Source organism: Cyprinus carpio, chromosome A5 (assembly GCF_018340385.1).
Source record: "Cyprinus carpio isolate SPL01 chromosome A5, ASM1834038v1, whole genome shotgun sequence".
In the NCBI taxonomy this organism is placed as follows: Eukaryota; Metazoa; Chordata; class Actinopteri; order Cypriniformes; family Cyprinidae; genus Cyprinus; species Cyprinus carpio.
This window is the reverse complement of record NC_056576.1, coordinates 6,744,602-6,765,085: the sequence shown is the minus strand read 5'-3', so window position 1 is coordinate 6,765,085 and position 20,484 is coordinate 6,744,602. Positions and strand designations below refer to the sequence as shown.

The 20,484-nt window shown below is 35.1% G+C and overlaps 1 protein-coding gene across 1 annotated transcript; it reads left to right on the top strand.

The window, feature by feature from the left end:
* Nucleotides 1-3,304: 3,304 nt before the first annotated feature.
* On the top strand, nt 3,305-17,286 carry LOC109045367 (leucine zipper putative tumor suppressor 3-like). The gene is made up of 6 exons (XM_042752237.1): nt 3,305-3,446; nt 7,103-7,729; nt 9,909-10,430; nt 11,673-11,992; nt 14,779-15,010; nt 15,974-17,286. Exons 2-6 carry the CDS (start codon nt 7,193-7,195, stop codon nt 16,610-16,612), a joined length of 2,250 nt encoding a protein of 749 aa, XP_042608171.1. The 5' UTR covers nt 3,305-3,446; nt 7,103-7,192; the 3' UTR covers nt 16,613-17,286.
* The last annotated feature ends 3,198 nt before the right edge of the window (nt 17,287-20,484 follow it).

Below are 20,484 nucleotides of genomic sequence, written 5' to 3'. Positions count from 1 at the left end.
TTCTTTCTTCTCATTGATTGGAAGATTATCAGTGAATAATGACTTAAATGTGGGTCTGTTCCACAGTTATTATTATAGTTAACTAACACTAAAATTAAGACCATTAAAAAACATTGTTACTTTGACATTTCAGATAGTTTCCCAAAAAATCTTATTTGTTTTTTTAAATTTTTGTGGAGTGTGTGGGATTTTTTGTGGATGTTTTTCTTTTTTTTGAATGTGTTTTTGATAAAATAAACATGAATTAAACTGAAATAAGATATTAAAAATGTAAACATATTTTATTTCAACTAGTTGCCTTGTTTTTGTTCTCATTGTCTAAAATAGCTAAAGCTAAATAAACTAAAACTAAGAAAATTTCATCAAAACTACAGACATTTGTAAGAATTTTTTTTTTTTTTTTAAATTGCAAATGCATGCATCAAAATGACTAAAACCTGAGTATTTGTAGTATTTCATTTGTTCTTATGAATATAAAAACAGACAAGTCAAACACTGAGAGGCTACTAGGATTTTAAAGTATAAATACTATGTATATTTATTATGTATATATAAATAAATACAAACACACACTAGCGCTCAAAAGTTTGGGATCAGTGAGACTTGTAATGTTTTTTAAAGAAGTCTCTTCTGCTTATCAAGACTGCATTTATTTGATCAAAGATACAGAATAAAAAAAACAGTAATATTGCAAAATGTTATTACAATATAAAATAGTAGTTTCAATTTTAATGTACTTTAAAAATGTAATTTATTTCTGTGATGTGCAGCTGTATTTTCAGCATCATTACTCCAGTCTTCAGTGTCACATGATCTTCAGAAATCATTCTAATATGATGATTTATTATCAGTGTTGAAACTGTTGTGTTTTTGGAAGCTGTGATTCTAACAATATACACTACAGTTCTAAAGTTTGGGGTCAGTGCATTTTTATTCTTTCTTTTTTTGAAAGAAATTAAAACTTTTATTCAGCAAGGATGTGTTAAATTGTTAAGAAGTGATAGCAAAGATTTATATTTTGAATAAATTCTGTTCTTTTTAACTTTTTATTCATCAAAGAATCCTGAAAAAAGTATTGTAGTTTCCAAAAAATATTTAGCAGCACAACTTGATAATTCTGATAATAAATCATCATATTAGAATGATTTCTGAAGATCATGTGACACTTTATACTGGAGTAATGATGATGATGGAAATTCAGCTTTGCATCACAGAAATAAATTATATTTTGAAGTATATTAATATAGAAACCATTTTTTTATATTGTAATAACATTTTGCAAGATTACTGTTTTTTTTTCTGTATTTTTGATCAAATAAATGCAGCCTTGATGAGCAGAAGAGACTTCTTTAAAAAACATTACAAGTCTCACTGATCCCAAACTTTTGAGCACTAGTGTACATGTATATGTTTAAGAAAAATATGTAATGTTTATATATTAAATATATTTATAATATAAATTATATGAAGATAAATATATACATGTAAATGTTTTCAAAATATATACTGTATGTGTGTGCTTTTATATAAATATACACAGTACACAATGTAAACAAAAAACTTTTATTTTGGATATTTTTCTATAGTTTGTGTTTATGTTTATATTTGTGTGAAGTAATTTTTAATTTAATGTAATATAAAAAAAAATGAATTTATGTTCCGAAGTTGATCTGTCATCACAATCCTGGACTGATCTTCCTGATGAAAATGCATCTCACTAAATGAACTCTGGGTGACTGTGGAATCATGGGACGCGGAGCTCCACTGTGCCTTAATTTCTCAGCTCTCTCTCTAATTAGACTCCATCCAGCACCTCGTTCTCCGTCAGCCTCCGTCACATGACACCAGCTTCTGCTCCAGCTGGATGGAGACCATCGCCATAGTAACCTTGAGAAGTTGTTGATGTCACCGATGAATTTGTGAATGGAGAGAGAGACAGATTTGATGGGTTTATTATAAGGTGATGTATTTTCTGTTGTCTTCAGTCTAGTGTTTGTGAGTTAAACTATGATTGGAGTTAAACTATGGTTGAAAAATATGTTATTTTGGTAATGATGTTTGTTTTGTAATGATATTTTATATGTATGTATTCTGAGGAAATGTACGTGCTGCTTCTGATCATCTCAGATGTTTCATGTGAGTTTGTTTTTAAAGCTGTGCATGCATATTATATCATCAGCATTCATTCTGATTTTGTTGTTTATGCCTGTTGGATTGAAGTTTACTGTTGCCAAACACTTATTAAATGTTTAAAGGAAGATAATGCTTTGAACAACACAGCAATCTCACTTTATTTGCTTTATTTTACTAATGGTAAGAACAGTAACACTTTCACTTTGTTAACATTAGTTAATAAACATTAGCTGATTACGAACAATATATGTTTTATATCGTTTATTAATCTTTTAGTTAATGAAAATACATTTGTTCATGTTAGTTCACAGTGCATTAAGGAAACACACAAGATATTTATTTAGAAATGTATTATTGAATGTAGGAATTAAAATGTATTGTTAACAAATGAAACCGCATACCTGAAAAGCAATACAGTTGCATTTCAATTTGTATGTTAATTATGTTATTTTTTACAGTTTTGTCTGTAATATTCTAGTAATCCTTGACTAGCTGGTTAAGGTGTGTTTAAGTAGAATTAGAGCTTAATTTAGACACTGTTAAAAAAAGAGAAAGAAAGAAAGAAAGGTTTGACAAAACTATTTAAAAAACATTTCATGATCTTCACAGTAACAACTCACCTAATAAATATAAAATTTAAAAATTCAAACCCATATGTGCATCATAAATAATACACAAAACATCATTTACACACCACGGGTCACTGAAAACCATCTCATTATTTACAAGACTAAAGAAAGAAAAATAAAACAACTCATTGAGATAAATTCTAAGAAGATTATGGTGAATGTTCCTAAGTGCAATTCATGAAAGTCTAATGATATTATTATTATTATTATTAAGAAGAGAGTGTATAATTTAAGACAAGTGGAGGAAAATTATTTGAGGATGTTTTTTGAGTAGTTTTTATTACTTTAGTTTTTAGGATTTATCTTTTGAAAAAAGATAGCATTCTTAAAAGAAATGTTTTTGTGAACACAAAAGACTTATCTTTATGCTTAAGTTAGAAAATAAGACAATTGCAGTGTTATTCTTTTTTTAGTGTTAAGAATTTTTCCGTCCCTGGAGAATCTTTATAGTATGAACTGATTAATAAACTCTTGTAATCGGTTCATGACGCCCTCGCCGAGCAGAAGGGGGCGTGTCCGGCCGCGTCCAAAAGGGGCGGGGCGCAGGTGGGTGTGTCTCTCAGCTGATGTCTCTCCGCTTCGTCTCTCCGTCGCGGGCGTCAGCGGCGGCGCATCGCGCGGCTTGACGCGTTCGTTTACGCTGCAGCATCCGAGCAGAAGGACAGACGGATCCGCGGCGAGACAGTGAGTATGAGGCGCGCGCGCTGGATGCTGCTGCTGCTGCTGTTGTTATGGAGGATGCGGATGCAGTGATGCATCGTTTTGCATGAGCGCTAACACGCATTATGTAATGAGAGCGGATGCTTCGTCCTGTAGTCAGGTGAACGCTGGACCTCCATTGTGCTGCTGCTGCATCCTCGTCTCTCTCTCTGTTAAATGGAGGCACAGCGTTTTATGTGATGATAGACGCAGCCTACTGAATGCATCCACGCGTCTGCTGGTTAGTAGCATCACTAGGCCCGCATTCACTGTCAGGTGAAGCAGGTGAAGATGCTTTTTAATGCATATTGTGATTCTGATGTAATCTGTTTGTGTACAGGCCTTCAGCACACTCATCACTGTCTTTTTCTCCAGTTGTGTGCGTGTGTGTTTTCTTGGAATTGCACTGCGGTGTGTGAGCGCGATGCATCAACACAGTAGTGTGTCATTCTGCTGCACTGCATGTTTACATCCATGCACAGATGTGCATTTGCGGTGATGTTTGTTATGCAGTGATGAGGTTATGCTGTGAATCCGATTGATAGAGCAGCTGAGGGTGATGCAATTAGGATGGCAATCTTTAATGTGTGTTGGGATATATGAAGCATGTGAGCGATGATGTAATGCCTGTGAGTGACTGACTGTGCTGGAGAGGGTAGTAGAGGCACGTGCCAGTGCTGATCTGATCCAGAGCTCTGCTGGACCAGTGATGCTACTGCACACCATCAGCAGCACTGCTCCAGCTGACGTCTCAATGCGCTTGCATGGATTTGGGAGGGAGTTTATGTGAAAACGATCATTGGAGGGCATGCATGTTAAACGCAGTTATGCTTGAAACACAACATGGTAGTATCGTGGAATTCTTCAAAGTGCCTCGGATGGCTGGGTAAATATATGGAAATCATCCATTTGCATTAAAATGCTGATATAGATCCAAGTGCATGAGACAAAAGAGCTGAGCAATCATGTTTGCTTTTTTATTTTTAATGTTGAATGTTGCTACAGTCTTACACTGTTCATTATATCGATGCATCATCGCCTATTTTACCCTTTCAAAGAAGTACCATGGTAAAATGATGGTATCAAGGTTCAGAAATCTTAATATGAACTCAAAACATTTCTTATCAGATAACCTGAGCTGCTTCACATTCATTGTATAGCTCTTAGAAGCAATCAGACCAACGAGAGAGCTGTGACAGTCTCAGTTAGTCTAGCACAATGCACATAGCAAGGTGATTTTTTTAATATATAAATAAATTAGATGGAATAGAATAGGTAAGTGCTAGTATTAATTGGTCAGGTGATGGCGAAAATCATCTAGGATTCTAGTGCAATTCATAAATGATTTCATGAGTCACACCAAGAGGAAGAGCAAATCAAGCATGCAATTATAATGAATGTTCAGTTTGATTGACATACGTGTCATAAGTGTGACATAAACTGCATTCACACTGCAAAAAATTGGATATGTTTGCAATTTATTTTTTATAAATGAAAGTGGCCACAATCAGAATTGTAGGTTCACACTATCATTTAGAAAAGGATTTACAATCACACCTCAGAATCAGGTCAGATTTGCTCTGTGTTTGGTTAATGTTTAACTCCAGAGATCGAATAAACAGGGTACGGTACGGTACAGTTTTGCCAAAACAGATCCGTGTTGATGTTTACACACTTCACAGACACACATGCGCTTCATACGACTGTTACCTTTGACAAGCTCCTCACTTTTTTCTTTCATCTGTTGGCATGAGAACTTGCAGTCAGTTTCTACAAGAGTTCTGATAAATGTTCAGCATGAGGAGCAAGCAGTTCTGCTTTCACAATTCTTGAGGGACGCACGTATGTTGTTTATTTACAACTGTTTCCTTTTTCTAGAAGCTGTCAGCATAATATCCATTTATTCCACTTGGAATCTTTTCGACTGTGTTTTTGATACTATACATGTTGTACATGCTCGTCCACACTGGTTGCATTTTCTAGTAATGCTTTGTAGTAATGCGGTGAATGTAATTTTATAAAGCAGCTTAGTTGCATTCCACTTCACTGCTTTTTTTTTGTTGTTTTTGTTTTTCTATGTAAACATGCACTACATGTGACTGTTGCACTTGTGTATTTTGCAGTGCCTAGTGCACAACACAGCATTCTAAAAACATGTCACTCAAGTTAAAAGTTACATTTTTCAAAAACCTTGCATTTTTTTACCCATTCCACTGCATTTAAAATGCAAATCAAAGTGCACATTCAGTGGCCCCATAGTGAGCAACTATTAGTTTACAGGAGATTTTCCCAAACTGGGGTTCACGATTAATACATTCTGAAAAATACAGGTACTTTATTGGCATCAGTGATTCATTGAAGATCCTTTAACATCCATGGAATCTTTCCATTGCACAAAAGTTTCTTTATAATGGAAAAGGGTTCTTTAGATTATTAAAAAATATATATATATATATATTCTTCACACTAAGGGAAAAAAATGGTTCTCACACTTTCAGCACTGTGAAAAACCACTATTTATTATTATTTTAAAAATGTGTAATTAAATAAATCATAGAAAGGACAAACTCTACACTACTCATCTCTTTTTTACACTTAAAACAATGAAATATTTTATTTTAAATAAATTCAAAAATTTTAAAATAACATACTAAAAAAGATTAAAGGTTTAATTTGTTTACCTGAATGTCATGTGACCATTAAGCAGCATCAGATACCATCATCAACATGCAAATGTGTTAATAAATTACTAAAATATTAACTTAAAATCTCAGGGGGACTTCAAGAATATATTTCAGCTCAGATGGGTTCAGCTGACAAATTTGATAAGATATATGATTTTATAAGATTGCTATTAAGTCATAATTATGAGATTAAAAGTCAAAGTTATGACATACCAAACCATAATTTATATTTTTATATAATTTGTTTACCTGCATGTCATGTGACCATTACATGACATCAGAGAACTGGTTGAAAATTCAGCTATAATGGGATTGGTTTACAAGAAAGTCTGGGAATTACGGTTTTTCACGAGTCATAATTGAGTCACATTAAGTCATAACTTAATTCTGTATAAATTATATTTAATAATTTGTATTCTGAGTCATAATAATGTTTTATTTGTTAACATGTGATCATTAACCGGCATCAGAATTATAGAAATATTAGCTTAAAATCTCACATGGACTTTAAGAACATGTTTAAGGTGGGGTTCAGCTAATAAAAATAATTGAAAAAAAAACAGTCAATATAATTCACTAAATCATGCGTTCAGCAACATTTGTTTCTTTAAAGGAACAGTTCATGCAAAAACAGAATAGAATATAATAGAGTATTAGCAAAAACAGAATAGAATATTCTAATAGAATATAATAGAGAAAGATAGTTTTAGAGGTATTTTTTTAAAATGTATATATATATATATAAAAAAAACAAGCAGTTAAGAAAAAAAATAGAGTGCAAGGGACTTTTTTTATTAAAAAAAAGAAAACAAATAGATAAAATAGAATTAGAATAGAGAGTGCAGCAGTTAGAGGGTCAAATAATGATGGAAGATTTCTGCGTAAACTGTACCTTTAAGAATTCTGTTATGTGGTGTATTGGGAATAAGGCCACTAATGCAGTGTGTTGTGTTGCAGTGTGTGTGTGTGTGACCCGGCTCACTTCTCCTTCATGCCCGTGTGTGCTGGCGCTGTGGGCGGCGGAGTGAAGCGCGTGAGGCTCCTGGCATGGGCAGCGTAGGGAGCGGGGCCTCCAGTCAGCGGCCCATCACAATGCGCAGCGTGGGAACCCGCACCACCCCCAACGGCCCACTGGCGGCCGCACTGCCCCCCGCCTCGGCCCGCCGCCGCCTCGATGACCGCAGCTTCAGCGCCGAGCGCATCCCCGGCCCCAGCACCAAGACCAAGGGAGTCTCCGCCGACGAGCACAGCTACAACGCAGAGAGGGATTTCCACACTAACACTCGCAGCCACGCTGACACTGAGCGCACCGCGGCACACAACGTCAACCGCCAGCAGACGCTCAACGGAGAGAGGCTGGTGTCCAATGTGGTGTTTGCCAACGGGGCACGGCGGGAAGGACACAGGCGCGGAGAGAGTCTGGACCTGTGCGGGAACAACATCGTGCTGAACAACGACAGGAACGACAGCCATCAAGCTCCACCGCAGCCCCCGCCGCAGCACAAAGACAAGAGCAAAGACAAACCTGATAATCACAACCCGCCCAACATCCTGCCCGTCTCCGGAAAACTCAAGCATGCACAGGTAGGCCAACAACGGCCGTGTTCAGGAGGAGATGCAAGTAGTGCATTGTTTAGTGTGTTTTGTAGTGGCACAATAAAGAACACAAGAAAATACCCAGCTAAGCACAGCAAACCCTTTAGCCTCACACCACATACTTTTATGGAAGCCCTCCTTTAGTGAATCATAATTGTGACATAAAAAGTAGAAATTATGAGATAGCTACTAAATCATAGTTGTGAGACAAAAAAAATCAAAATTGCGACTTAATCAATGTTAAGATTAAAAGTCATAATTTTGTAATTGAATTATGAGATACAGTTGCTACTAAAACATAATTATGAGATAAGAAGTCATAATTAGGTCATTAAAAGTTGAAATTATGAGATAGCTTCTAAATCATAATTGTGAGATAAGAAGATTATGACATACTAAGTCAAAATTATAAGGTAAAAATTAAATATTAAGTTGTAATTATGAGATAAAAGTTAAATTGGTGGTGGTTGAGGAGATCCCCCCCCCTTCCATGTAAAGCATTTTAAGTACCCAGAAAAGCGCTATATAAATGTAACAAATTATTAAAAGCGGAAATTATGAGATACAGTAGCTACTAAATCATAATTATGAGATAAAAAGTCATAATTAGGTCATTAAAAGTTGAAATTATGAGATAGCTTCTAAACCATAATTAGAAGTCAAGATTATGAGGTAAAAATTAAATATTAGGACATACCAAGTCGTAATTATGAGATAAAAAGTCAAATTGGTGGTGGCTGAGGAGACCCCCCCCCCACCCCTTCCATGTAAAGCATTTTGAGTACCCAGAAAAGCGCTATATAAATGTAACAAATTATTATTATTAGGACATTAAAAGCCGAAATTATGAGATACTGTAGCTACTAAATCATAATTATAAGTCATAATTAGGTCATTAAAAGTTGAAATTATGAGATAGCTTCTAAACAATAATTGTGAGATAAGAAGAGAAGATTACGACGTACTGAGTCAAGATTATGAGATAAAAATTCCAAATTAGAACAAACCAAGTTGTAATTACTATATGATATAAAAAGTCAAATTGGTGGTGGTTGAGGAGATTCCCCCTTCATTCATCATTAAATGTTGAAATTATGAGATCGATAAAATCGTAATTTTGAGACAAGCACTCAAAATGATGACATATTACATAACGATGAGATTAAAAAAAATGTCATTAAAAGTCCAAATTATGAGATTCAGTAGCTACTAAGAGATAAAAAAAATATGACATACTAAGGCAAAATTATCCAATTAAAATTCTAAATTAGGACATGCAAAGTAAAAATTATGAGATAAAGATGCAAAATTATGACAGAAACAATGACATAAGACAACACATCTATGAGATAAAGAGTCATAATTATAACATGATTCTTGACTATTATAATTAAAATTTTCATAATTACTAATTTCAAAATCTCATAAATCTGTATTTTTTTCATAATTATGCATTTTATCCCATAATTGTATCTCATAATTTCAACTTTTTGGGTAATAATTATGAATTTCATCTTAGTATCTTATAATTTTTATACTTTTTATAGCATAATTATGATTTACTAAACCATGATTTCTTTTCTTATGTGGCAGAAAATAGCTACCATATAAATGTGGCTTACACTTTTGGGATTGAAACTAGGCCTTCTTATTTTTTAAACAAAATGCAGAAGTTATAAGCAGAAGTAAGATGTGAGCTTCAGACTTGTTTCATTTACTGAATTAAAGCTGAAATAAAATTAATTAATAAAATAAAGAGAGATGTGCTGCTGTAATTGCTGCAAAAGGTAGACATACCAAATATTAAAGTTAAAAGTGGATTAAAACAGTACGACTCACTTCATCTGATATTTGTTGTGCTCAGAGCAACCATCTGCATGTTTCATGAACATTATGAAATGAAATCTTGTTTTGAAGGCAAGAAAGGTCAATATTTTCAGATCTGTCAGGAGTTCTAACAATTTTGGACTTTTGTGTACAAATGTAAAAACCAAAAATGGCATTAGAAAATTATAAATGTTTAATTTATTAAATGAATAAATAAATTATTAGAATAAAAGCTAATTAAAAATATCAACATATAGTTATTCTAAAATACAGTTTATATTAAAGTAACAAAAACTGAATTCTTTGATGCCACCATTCAGATGAATTTGTGTCTCTGCAGACCAATGACTCTCTGGTGCGTCCATCAGCCTTCAAACCCGTGGTGCCCAAGAGCTTTCACTCCATGCAGAACCTGGTGTGTCCCCTCCAGACCAGCTCCGGGACGGCCGGTCCGGGCAGCGGCGGCGAGAAGGGCGGTCCGAACCAGGACAGTCCTGGGACACACGGTGGTGCGGGCCGGGCCGGACAGGGCAGCCTGTCGGACTCCGGGAGGAACTCTCTGACCAGTCTGCCCACGTACACGGGCTCCAGCTACGGCCCGCCGCCCGCGCTCGGACCCCTTAGTGCCTCCACCAGCCACATCAACCGACTGGGCACCGTCGCCCTGGACAAACTGGACAAGCCGGGCTACCAGAACGGCCTGAGCGCCTCCGACAGTGGCCGCTCCTCCTCAGGCAAGAGCTCCTCCTCGTACCAGCGACTTAGTCACCTGAGCGACGCTCCCGCGCCCCTGAGACCCTCTCCGTCCTCCGACGATGTGATTCAGGACCTGGAGGAGCGTCTGTGGGAGAGAGAGCAAGAAGTAAGTGAGGTGACAGAACTTTGTGAATTCATTAGCATTGTGTATGTGTCATTCTGATCCGTGGTGCATTTTTTCATTGAAGCTAATTGGCAAGTATCTTGGTTTTGTTTACGTTTTTTTTTTTTTTTTTTTTAGTTATGTATTTTATTTATTTCTTTATTTAGTAACTTTGAATAAAAGTGTCTGGCATATGACTATATGTAAATGTGACGTACTCGCTGAGGCATAATTTTACCATGTGCCAACTGCAAAGTGCATTTGTCAACATGTTTTGTACGAATTGTTGACAGATTCAATATTTCACAATTTGAAATCTTCATTCATCTTTTTATTTATTTTATTTAATTTTCCATACAACATTGGATATTTTTAAATGCATTTTTTTCTTTAACTTTTCATACTCTGTTGGATCATTTTTATTCATTTTTCCCTTTAGTTTTGCATAAACAGTGGATTTTTTTTACATACACCATTGGATATTTTTTCATTTTATTTGTATTAATTTATTTATTTTTTAAATGGCTTTAATTTTGCACATACACCACTGGATATTTAAAAAAAAATGCATACACTGTATTTTTTTCAAAAATAATCTTTAATTTTGCATACATTATCGGATATTTTTAATTATTACTATTTTTTATATATTTGCATGCACCACTGGATAATTTTTATAATTAATATTATTCACAATTTTGCATGCACCATTGGATATTTATTTATTTATATTTATTTATTTATCTTTGCTTACACCATTGTTAATGCCTATTGAATTGCATTCACAACAGACCTGCTCAAAAGAGCAAAAGTAAGTCAGCGAGTTTCACTAATCATGAATAGAACATTTTCACCTGGAAAGGTCCTTTGGTTTAGTGGAAATGTTGTTTGATTAAAAATAGAAAGGCCATTTTTATGGTTAACAAGGTTTTATTCAGATTTTATCGTTCTAAGAAGTAGCATCAACCGCCAGTGAGGTCAGAAACATTCTCTATGCAAGTATGCAAATGCAGATGTGAATGCAAACACATTACATAGATTCTGTTGTGCATACATGCTTTCTACAGTACGTGCATTAGGTTATTATTATAAGATTTTCTTCAGATGTGCTGTCATTCATATAGCTGGACATAGAAGAAGTTTATGCAACGTTACATGACGTGAGCATGCAACAATGCATGAACTCAAGCTTGCATTGTTTGAGACTGTGTTTTGTGTGTTTCGGCCTTGCTGCCCTCCTCACAGGTGATTCACATGAGACGTAACCTGGACCAGAGCGAGGCGGCTATCGTGCAGGTGTTCGAGGAGAAGCAGCGCGTGTGGGAGCGTGAGATGGAGGAGCTGAGGCAGAACTACGCCGGGCGTCTGCAGCAGGTGACCCGACGGGCCCAGCGCACCCAGCAGGCCCTGCAGGCGCAGATCGCCCGTCTGCAGCAGGACAAGCGGCGACTGCAGGACGAGATGACACTGCTGCTCACTCAGAGAGAGGAGCTGGAGAAGAAGTGCTTGGACTTCAGGAAGGAGCAGGCTGATATCCTGCCCAGACTGGAGGAGACCAAGTGGGAGGTGAGAGAGACTCATATCACAGATGGAGTTTTAGTTCGATCTGTAGCCTAATGCACATCCGCTGCAGAAAGTGCTGTTCTCAGCACATCTACAGATCCTTAAATCAACCAAGTCATAATTATGAGATAAAAAGCCATAATTGTCATTAAAAGTCAAAACTATGACATACAGTACTGTCAAAATTATGGGATAAAAATTATCTAAATTAAGACATACCAAATCATAATTATGAGATAAAAATGTATAATTATGCCATTAAAGTTTGAAATTACGAGATAGCTTTTGAACCATAATTATGAGATAAAAAGTCAAAGTTATGACATACTAAGTCAAAATTATGAGATTTAAAAAAAAAATCTAAATCAGGACATACCAAATCATAATTATGAGATAAAAAGTTATAATTATGCCATTAAAGTTTGAAATTATGAGATAGCTTTTGAACCATAATTTAAGATAAAAAGTCAAACATTATGAATGACTAGAGTCTGAGATAATTTTTTTAAATTTGAAAATAAAGTTAAACAGTTTTATGATTATACAAGATAGCTTTTGAACCATAATTATTGTAGGATAAAAAGTCAAAATTATGACATATTTAAAAAAACATAACATAATTATTTAGACATGAATTTATTAAGGAGATAGCTGTTTGAACCATATTATGGATATTACAAAGTCAAAATTACGACATACTAAGTTCAAATTATAAAAAACAAAAAAAAAAAAGGACATATCATAAATTATGAGATCAAAATTCTATATGATCCAAAAAGTTTATATTATGCCATTCTTTTTTAAATTATGATGACATAAGTCAAAATTACTGAGAAATATAATTGTATGAGATATTAAAGTTATAATTAATCATTAAATTTTGAAATTACTAGAGCTTTTGAACCATAATTATGAGATAAAAAAGTCAAAATTATGACATACTAAGTCAAAATTATGAGATTTTTTTTTAAACATTTGAACAATAACAAATCATAATTCTTGAATAAGACCGTTATGATTATTACAAGATAGCTTGTTTGAAAACCATAAGTAGTGTGATAAAAAGTCAAAATTATGACATAGAGTTTGAGATTTGTTTGTAAAATTTGAACAATAACAAATCATAAAATTAGGAGTAATAACAAGTTATGATTATTACGAGATATCATAATTATGAGATACGAAAAAATTATAAAAAAAAAAAAAATCAAATTAGGCCAAAAAAATCTAAATCAGGACATACCAAATCATAATTATGAGATAAAAAGTTATAATTATGCCATTAAAGTTTGAAATTATGAGATAGCTTTTGAACCATAATTATGAGATAAAATTATGAGATTATTTATTTCTTTTTTACATTTGGACATACCAAATCATTATTATGAGATAAAAAGTTATAATTATGCCATTAAAGTTTGAAATTACGAGATGGCTTTTGAACCATAATTATGAGATAAAAAGTCAAAATTATGACATACTAAATCAAAATTATGAGATTAAAAAAATTCAGATTAGGACATACCTAATCATAATTATGAGATAAAAAGTTATAATTATGCCATTAAAGTTTGAAATTACGAGATAGCTTTTGAACCATAATTATGCGATAAAAATTCAAAATTAGGACATACCAAATCATAATTAAAAAAGATACATTAACTTGAGATGCAAAATGACATAGGATAACAAGACTTGAAGTGGGTTTATGCTTAAAACGAGCACAAATATGTGACAGCGGAGTCAGAAAAATCAACTTAATTCAAAGGCCCATTGACAGATTTTTTTGTTTATTTTTTTTAGATCTTTGTTAGTTTTTTTGTTTTTAAAGTTTAAATTTTTTTTTTTTTTGAAAGATGGACTAAAACTATGTCTTCTGTAAAATACTCTCTAGAATAAGAAGAAGACCTTAAAAATGTATCAGTGATTCTTATATAACTTCATAAAGTATAAATATTAAATATGTACATTCATAAAATCACTGTTGAAACAAAGAGTTAGAAGATTTTTTATTGTTTTTATTTATTTTTATATAAATTCACACACACTGTATATTTCACTCTTATTGTAGATGTTTGGTGCTTTTATGATTTACATATTGTAATTTAACCTTTATTCGGCAAGGATGTATTAATTTGATCCGAACTAATTGTAAAGACATTTATAAATTTAATTTACAAAAGATTTTCTATTTCAAAAGATGCTGCCTTTTGACCTTTTTTTTAACCAAAGAAGCCTGAAAAATGTATCATAGTTTACACGAAAAATATTTCCAATATTAACAACAATAAAATAAGAACCATTATAAATAATCGAGCACCAGTAATAATAATTGAGAAGCAAATCAGCACATTACAATGCTTTCTGAAGGATCATGTGACACTGAAGACTGATGCTGAAAATGCTGCTTTGATCACAGAAATAAATTACGTTTTAACAGATATTCACACAATGAAGTAATTTAAAATTGTAATAATATTTCACTGTTTTTACTGTATTTTTGATCCAATAGATACAGTCTTGATGAGTCGAAGAAACTCAAAAACTGTAAAAAGTCTTAATTATTCCAAACTTTTGACCAGTATTGTATAGCAACAAATATTTATATTTTTATAGCAACAAATATTAGTAGATATGTGGTGAAATGTCATCTATAATATGGCAAAATATTAGTTTTCCTTTTTTTTTTTTTTTAGTCTTTCACTATAAATATCTAGATAGCTTTGACTGCACAGGAGTGTATTCAGTAGTTGTGTGTGTGTGTGTGTTTTTTTTTTGTGTGTGTGCGGGTGTGTGTGAGGGGGGGGGAGATATCTCTGTTGTGGAAGCAGCTGCGGGACAGTCAGGGCGAGGTGACGCAGCGGGCCGGAGAGATGGTGGCCCTCAGGGGTCAACTGAAGGATCTCAACGCCCAGCTGAGAGAGCGAGAGGAGGCCGAGATCAGCCTCAAAGAGTCCTTCTGCACCAAAACCCTGGAGCTGGAGCGCTGCGAGGCCGAGCTGCAGACCATGCTGGCCGAGGTACCAACGCTGAGTGATGATGCAGACATCATAAAAAAAAGTACAGATGATAAACAGACAGACATCTGAACATTATGATGTTCTCACTGCAACAAACAAACAAACAGTCTAAGCAGTTTACTCTTATATAATGATTTGTTTGAATGATTCACTTGTTTTATATATATCGTTATAGGGTTGTTTGAATGGTTAATTTGAGACTCAGGTCGTAACATAGGGTTATATTTTGTGTATGTGTTTGTATGCAGTAGCAGAAGGAGTAGTGTATTGGTTGGGGTTTATTTATTATTTTTCTTTTGTGCCAAAAATCATTAGGATATTAAGTAAAGATCATGTTCCATGAAGATGTTTTGTAAGTTTCCTACCGTAAATATATCAAAACTTAATTTTTGATTAGTAATATGCATTGCTAAGAACTTCATTTGAACAACTTTAAAAAGATGGATTTTCCTTTAAAGATGATTTTCTCAATATTTAGATTTTTTTGCTCCCTCAGATTCCAGATTTTCAAATATTGTCCTCCTAACAAACCATACATCAATGGAAAACTTATTTCAGATGACATATAAATCTTAATTTCCAAAAATTGACACTTAAGCCTGGTTTTGTAATGCATTACTTTTAAAAGTAACTTTCCCAACACCAGATGCGGACAGTAGTGAAGCGTTTTTCTTTAGAAAACTTTACTTCACAACATTCCAAAGCATAATATTTTTTTTTTTGCTGCGTTTCGTTTTATATTTAATTTAATTTTTTGTTACATTAGAAATCTATTACTTTCTTACTGTTACTCGAGTAAAAGTAATTCAAAGATTTACTTGAGTACAAGAAAGTACTACATTATTAATGTTCTTAATCGCTATTATGATTTGAAACATTGCAATTAGATATTTTACCTGGTCTCTGGTCTCCTTTCTGGCTTGCCTTCCAGTGGCTTTGATAGTTCCCTCTCTGTGTCTGTAGGTGGCAGTGCTACGAGACAAGCTGAGTGCGTTTGAGACGGAGGTGGCCCGGCTGAAGAAGGCCCTCAGTGAACTCAGCAGCAGCTCCAGTCGCTCCAGTGAGCCCAGCCTGACCGATATGGGTCAGCTGGTGGCTTCCCGCAGCAGAGAGCGTCTTCTGTCCCCTCCGGAGACACCGACGTCCCTCCCTGCACTCCCGGCGCCAGACCCCACGCTCTCGCTGCAGAGCGACGACTCCAAGGCGCAGCGGCAGGATTCGGGCGACCTGCGGCATCAGCTGGAGCGCCTGCAGGGCGAGCTGCGTCTGGAGCGGCAGCAGCGAGAGCGGCAGGCGCTCACCTTCGCTCAGGAGCGCCAGACCTGGCATGACGAGAAAGAGCGTGTGCTGAAGTACCAGGCGCAGCTGCAGCTCAGCTACGTGGAGATGCTGCAGAAGAACCAGGCTCTGGAGGAGCGCGTGGACAAGCTGGGAGCCCAGGTCGCCTCGCCGTCGCCGCCGGAGGCCCCCGTGTCCGTCTCCATATCACTCACCTCTCCCACCCCGCCGGTGGAGGAGAAGAAGCTGCCGGAGATGCACCAGCTGGCTCCGCCGTGGCCCGTGCCGACCCGCCTGGAGAGGATCGAGTCGACGGAGATCTGATGCATCCCTGATTACAACTGCATTCAGTACAATCCAAAAACTGCTTCCGAGGACTGTCCAAGGATGCCCTGCTTGTCTGGGGCAGGTGTGTGGGTTGAGGGCAGGTTCGTTGGGTAGTTATGAGAGCGTGTGTGTGTGTGGCCTTATCAGGAGGAGGTCAGTCGCCAAGCGGAAAACACTCAGGGGATTCACGGACCGTTTCAGCTTTGTGTTTTTACAGGCGCGAGGGTTTAGGCGATTAAGAAGTCACCGTCGTTCCTAGGAATATGCTTATATGATCACCCCATCTTGTGTACTCTGCAGCATTCAAACAATCAAAACTAGAGATACCAGACTAAAACAGCAGGGAGTTTCTCTTAAAGTGAAGATCTCGCATGGTGCTCATCACGTTTAGGACCAAATCTTAGTGCCAGTCTCGAGAGTGTTTATGTTGATGTCCGTCAGGCCGCAGAAAGTACACAGAGGTGCGGAACAAATGAAACAGATTATACAAAAGATTTGATGCTTTTGAAAGAAGTCTCAAGGCTGCATTTAATTGATCAATAATGTGAGATATTATTACAGTTTAGAGAATAGCTGTGTTCTATGTGAATAAAAATGTATTGCTGAATTTGCAACATAATTATTCTAGTCTCCAGTGTCACATGATCCTTCAGATGTCATTTTATACTTTGAAATCATTTTATTTTGTTAAAAAAAATGATTTATGCTATAGTTAAAAAAGTAATGCAATAGTTTGCATGAATGTTTTTGAGTTATGACAACTTGTAGCAAAATTACATTCACCAACAAACTACATTAAGTTAGATGAACGTAATAATTTGTAGCATAAACACAGTTTTTTAACTGTGATTACTCAAAAATATTTTGTTACGATTAATTTCAACATATCTACTATCCATATCTATTTTTTTAAGAAAGGTCATCTGATGCAGACATTTCAGTTTAAATTACATGCAATATTAAATATTTTATATTTCATAACTTTTTAAAGTTTAAATTACATGCAGTATTCAGCTATGTAATCAGAATAAAAAAGATCAGTTAACACAGAAATGTCTATTTCAATTTGATGAAAAACTCAATGTCATAAAAATAGAGACTTCAGTTTAAAGTACAATCAATATTAAGTTGATGCAATGATCCAGATTATTATGTCAGCAGTTTTTATTTTCATAGAAACCATGATAATTGTATTTTTTAGGATTCACAGATACATAGAAAGTTCAAAAGAACAGCATTTATTTAAAAAAAACAAAAATTTTATGACATTATAAATGTCACTTTTGATCATTTTAAGGCGTTCTTGATTAATAAAAGTATTAAATCGTACAGACCCTGAGCTTTTGAATGGTAGCGTATCAGACTCAGAATGCATTGTTTTGATGCATAAAGAATTGCTCTTGTCAGAATAGAGTGAAATGAGCTGTTGTTTGCATCCGTGTGTGTGCTCGTATTGTGTTTGTTTGGATGGTTTGTGTGGGAGGAGCGCTCAACCCTCCTGCTCTATTGCCCAAAGCAGCGGCGGAGGACATGTATTCATTTCAACTCAGAACGTACTGTATCACCTGAATGTTGTTTTTGCCCTTTTTTATGTTTTGAGCAATGTAGAGTAAACTAGAACGAGGGATTGAGATTAAAAACAAGTCAACATGTCAGTGCACTTGACGCTTCGGTCTCAGACCATCCTGCTTTTAAACTGAGGACTACTGAATGAGGTTTGGTTGATGAAGCTGCTTGACCGACGGACGGCGGCTGAGCCAAAACTGTGCAGAGTTTCGATCTCGAATTCGTCGACGGATTATATTTGAATAGGACTTCCAAAAAGAGCATATAATGTGTGTCAATGTATACTTACTGAAAGTATCATTTAGAATATTGGACTTTAAAAATGTCATATGCAGTAGATTTGAAGTGATGATTTAAATGTGTTGAAGTAAGTGCACAGACATCACGTGGAATATTTGAAGGGTTTGTGAAGACTGTGTCTGAGATTGTCATACGACGCGTACTGTGTATGTTCTGTGTCTTATACAAGAGAGCACACTCGGCTCGATACTGTTTCCCACAATGCAAAGTGTATGGATTGACTTTGCATTAACGGTGTGATGAACGAATGGAAAGTTGGTCAAAATGCGAAATCTTAATTCTTGCCTTTTTCCTTGCAATTACGAGTTTAAATCTTGCAAATGAAGAATTACGAGATATAAAGTCAGGATTACGAGATATAAAGTCATTACTGCAAGATGTAAATTCCCAGTTGCGAGATAAAAACTTGCAGGAAAGACAGAATTTTGAGACAAAACAAGGATAATTGCAACTTTTTATCTATTTATATCAATTTTGACTTTTCTTGGAATTCTTTTTTCAAAATTGCAATACATGAAGTCGGAATTTTGAGATTATCAATTTAAAATGTGAAAAACAATTGAAAATTATCTTTAACTTATTTCACAATTATGTCTTTTTTTTAGAACTGAGAGTTATGACTGAATTGTGAGATATAAAGTCATTAATGTGAGACGAAATGTCAGAATAGTGAGATATAAAGAAAAAATTGTGATATGTAATCTTGCAATACAATTTTTTTGTGCAATTCTAGCAGCTTTTTATCTTACAATTCTGACATTTTTCTTGCTCAGAGAAAAAAAAGTCAGAATTGTGAGATATAAACTCACAATTTCTGAGAAAAAATAGTCAAGGTAACTATGAATTTTTTATCTTACAATTCTGACTTTTTTACCCAGTTGCATGTTTACATCTTGCAATCAGAGAAAATGAAGAATTGCGAGATATATACAGTTATTATTGTAAACTCAGAATTATAAAATATATGATAAACTCATAATTCAGAGATAAAAAGTCAAGCTTGTTTCTGCCACGGAATAAAAATATATATTTTTTTTTTTTATCTCAAAATCCTTACTTTTTTGTATTTATATTTAAAAAAATCAGAATTGTGAGATTCAAAAATCGCAATTACCTTTTTTATTTCTTTATCCTGTTGCAAAAGAGTATGCCATGTGCACTGTATACTGCGTACTATTGTGTTTTTTAATGTCACGTGACACAGAACACAGCGTCTTATGACGAAAAACTGCTATCTTGCTTTTTTAATACAAATTAGTGTAAAAGCATCTAATCAAAGGATGGTATGATGATGGTTCTGTCATCACACTGGAAACAGAAGGTCAAGTGTGCAGTGTGCAGTATGCAGTGTGCTCTCTTGTACAGAAACAGCACGAGTCGTATGCTTGCATGTTTTTGCGAACACGGCCAGATAACAAATGCACTACAGACTCTGACGAGGGACAAACGCTATTGTAGTGGTAGAATGTCACAGTGCACCTTTTGTCACAAAGTCTTGAAATAAGCTACAGAAGATATTCCACTGAACCAAATCGATGACTTTCACTGACAGCCAACCTTTCAGATCGAGTCATATCGCAGCACTAACAAGCCAGATTTCCTCTCTTTTGCATAGGACACGAATCTCGGAAACAAGCACAACAAGCGTTTAATTTCCCTCAAGTGTAGAAATGCAATAGAAAGACTCTGGAAAGCTCTGCTCCCAGCGCTCGTGCCTCTTCTCTCCCATCATGCCATACCTGAGATAATCATCGCAGCTTTATGACACTAGGTGTTAGGAGAGACCCACACCTCTGCTGTCTTTGGCCACATTTGCTGCTATGTGCTTCTGTTGTGTTCTTGGTAGAGACTAAGGCATGTAAATATCACTGTTCCTTATGTGTACAGAACTATTCTATCCAAATATACCGAGCTAATGCGTGTGAATACTTTTGTGAAGTAATGAGACTGACATGTCAGCTTTTATTTTTCAAAACTATTAATATAGGCATATGATATACATA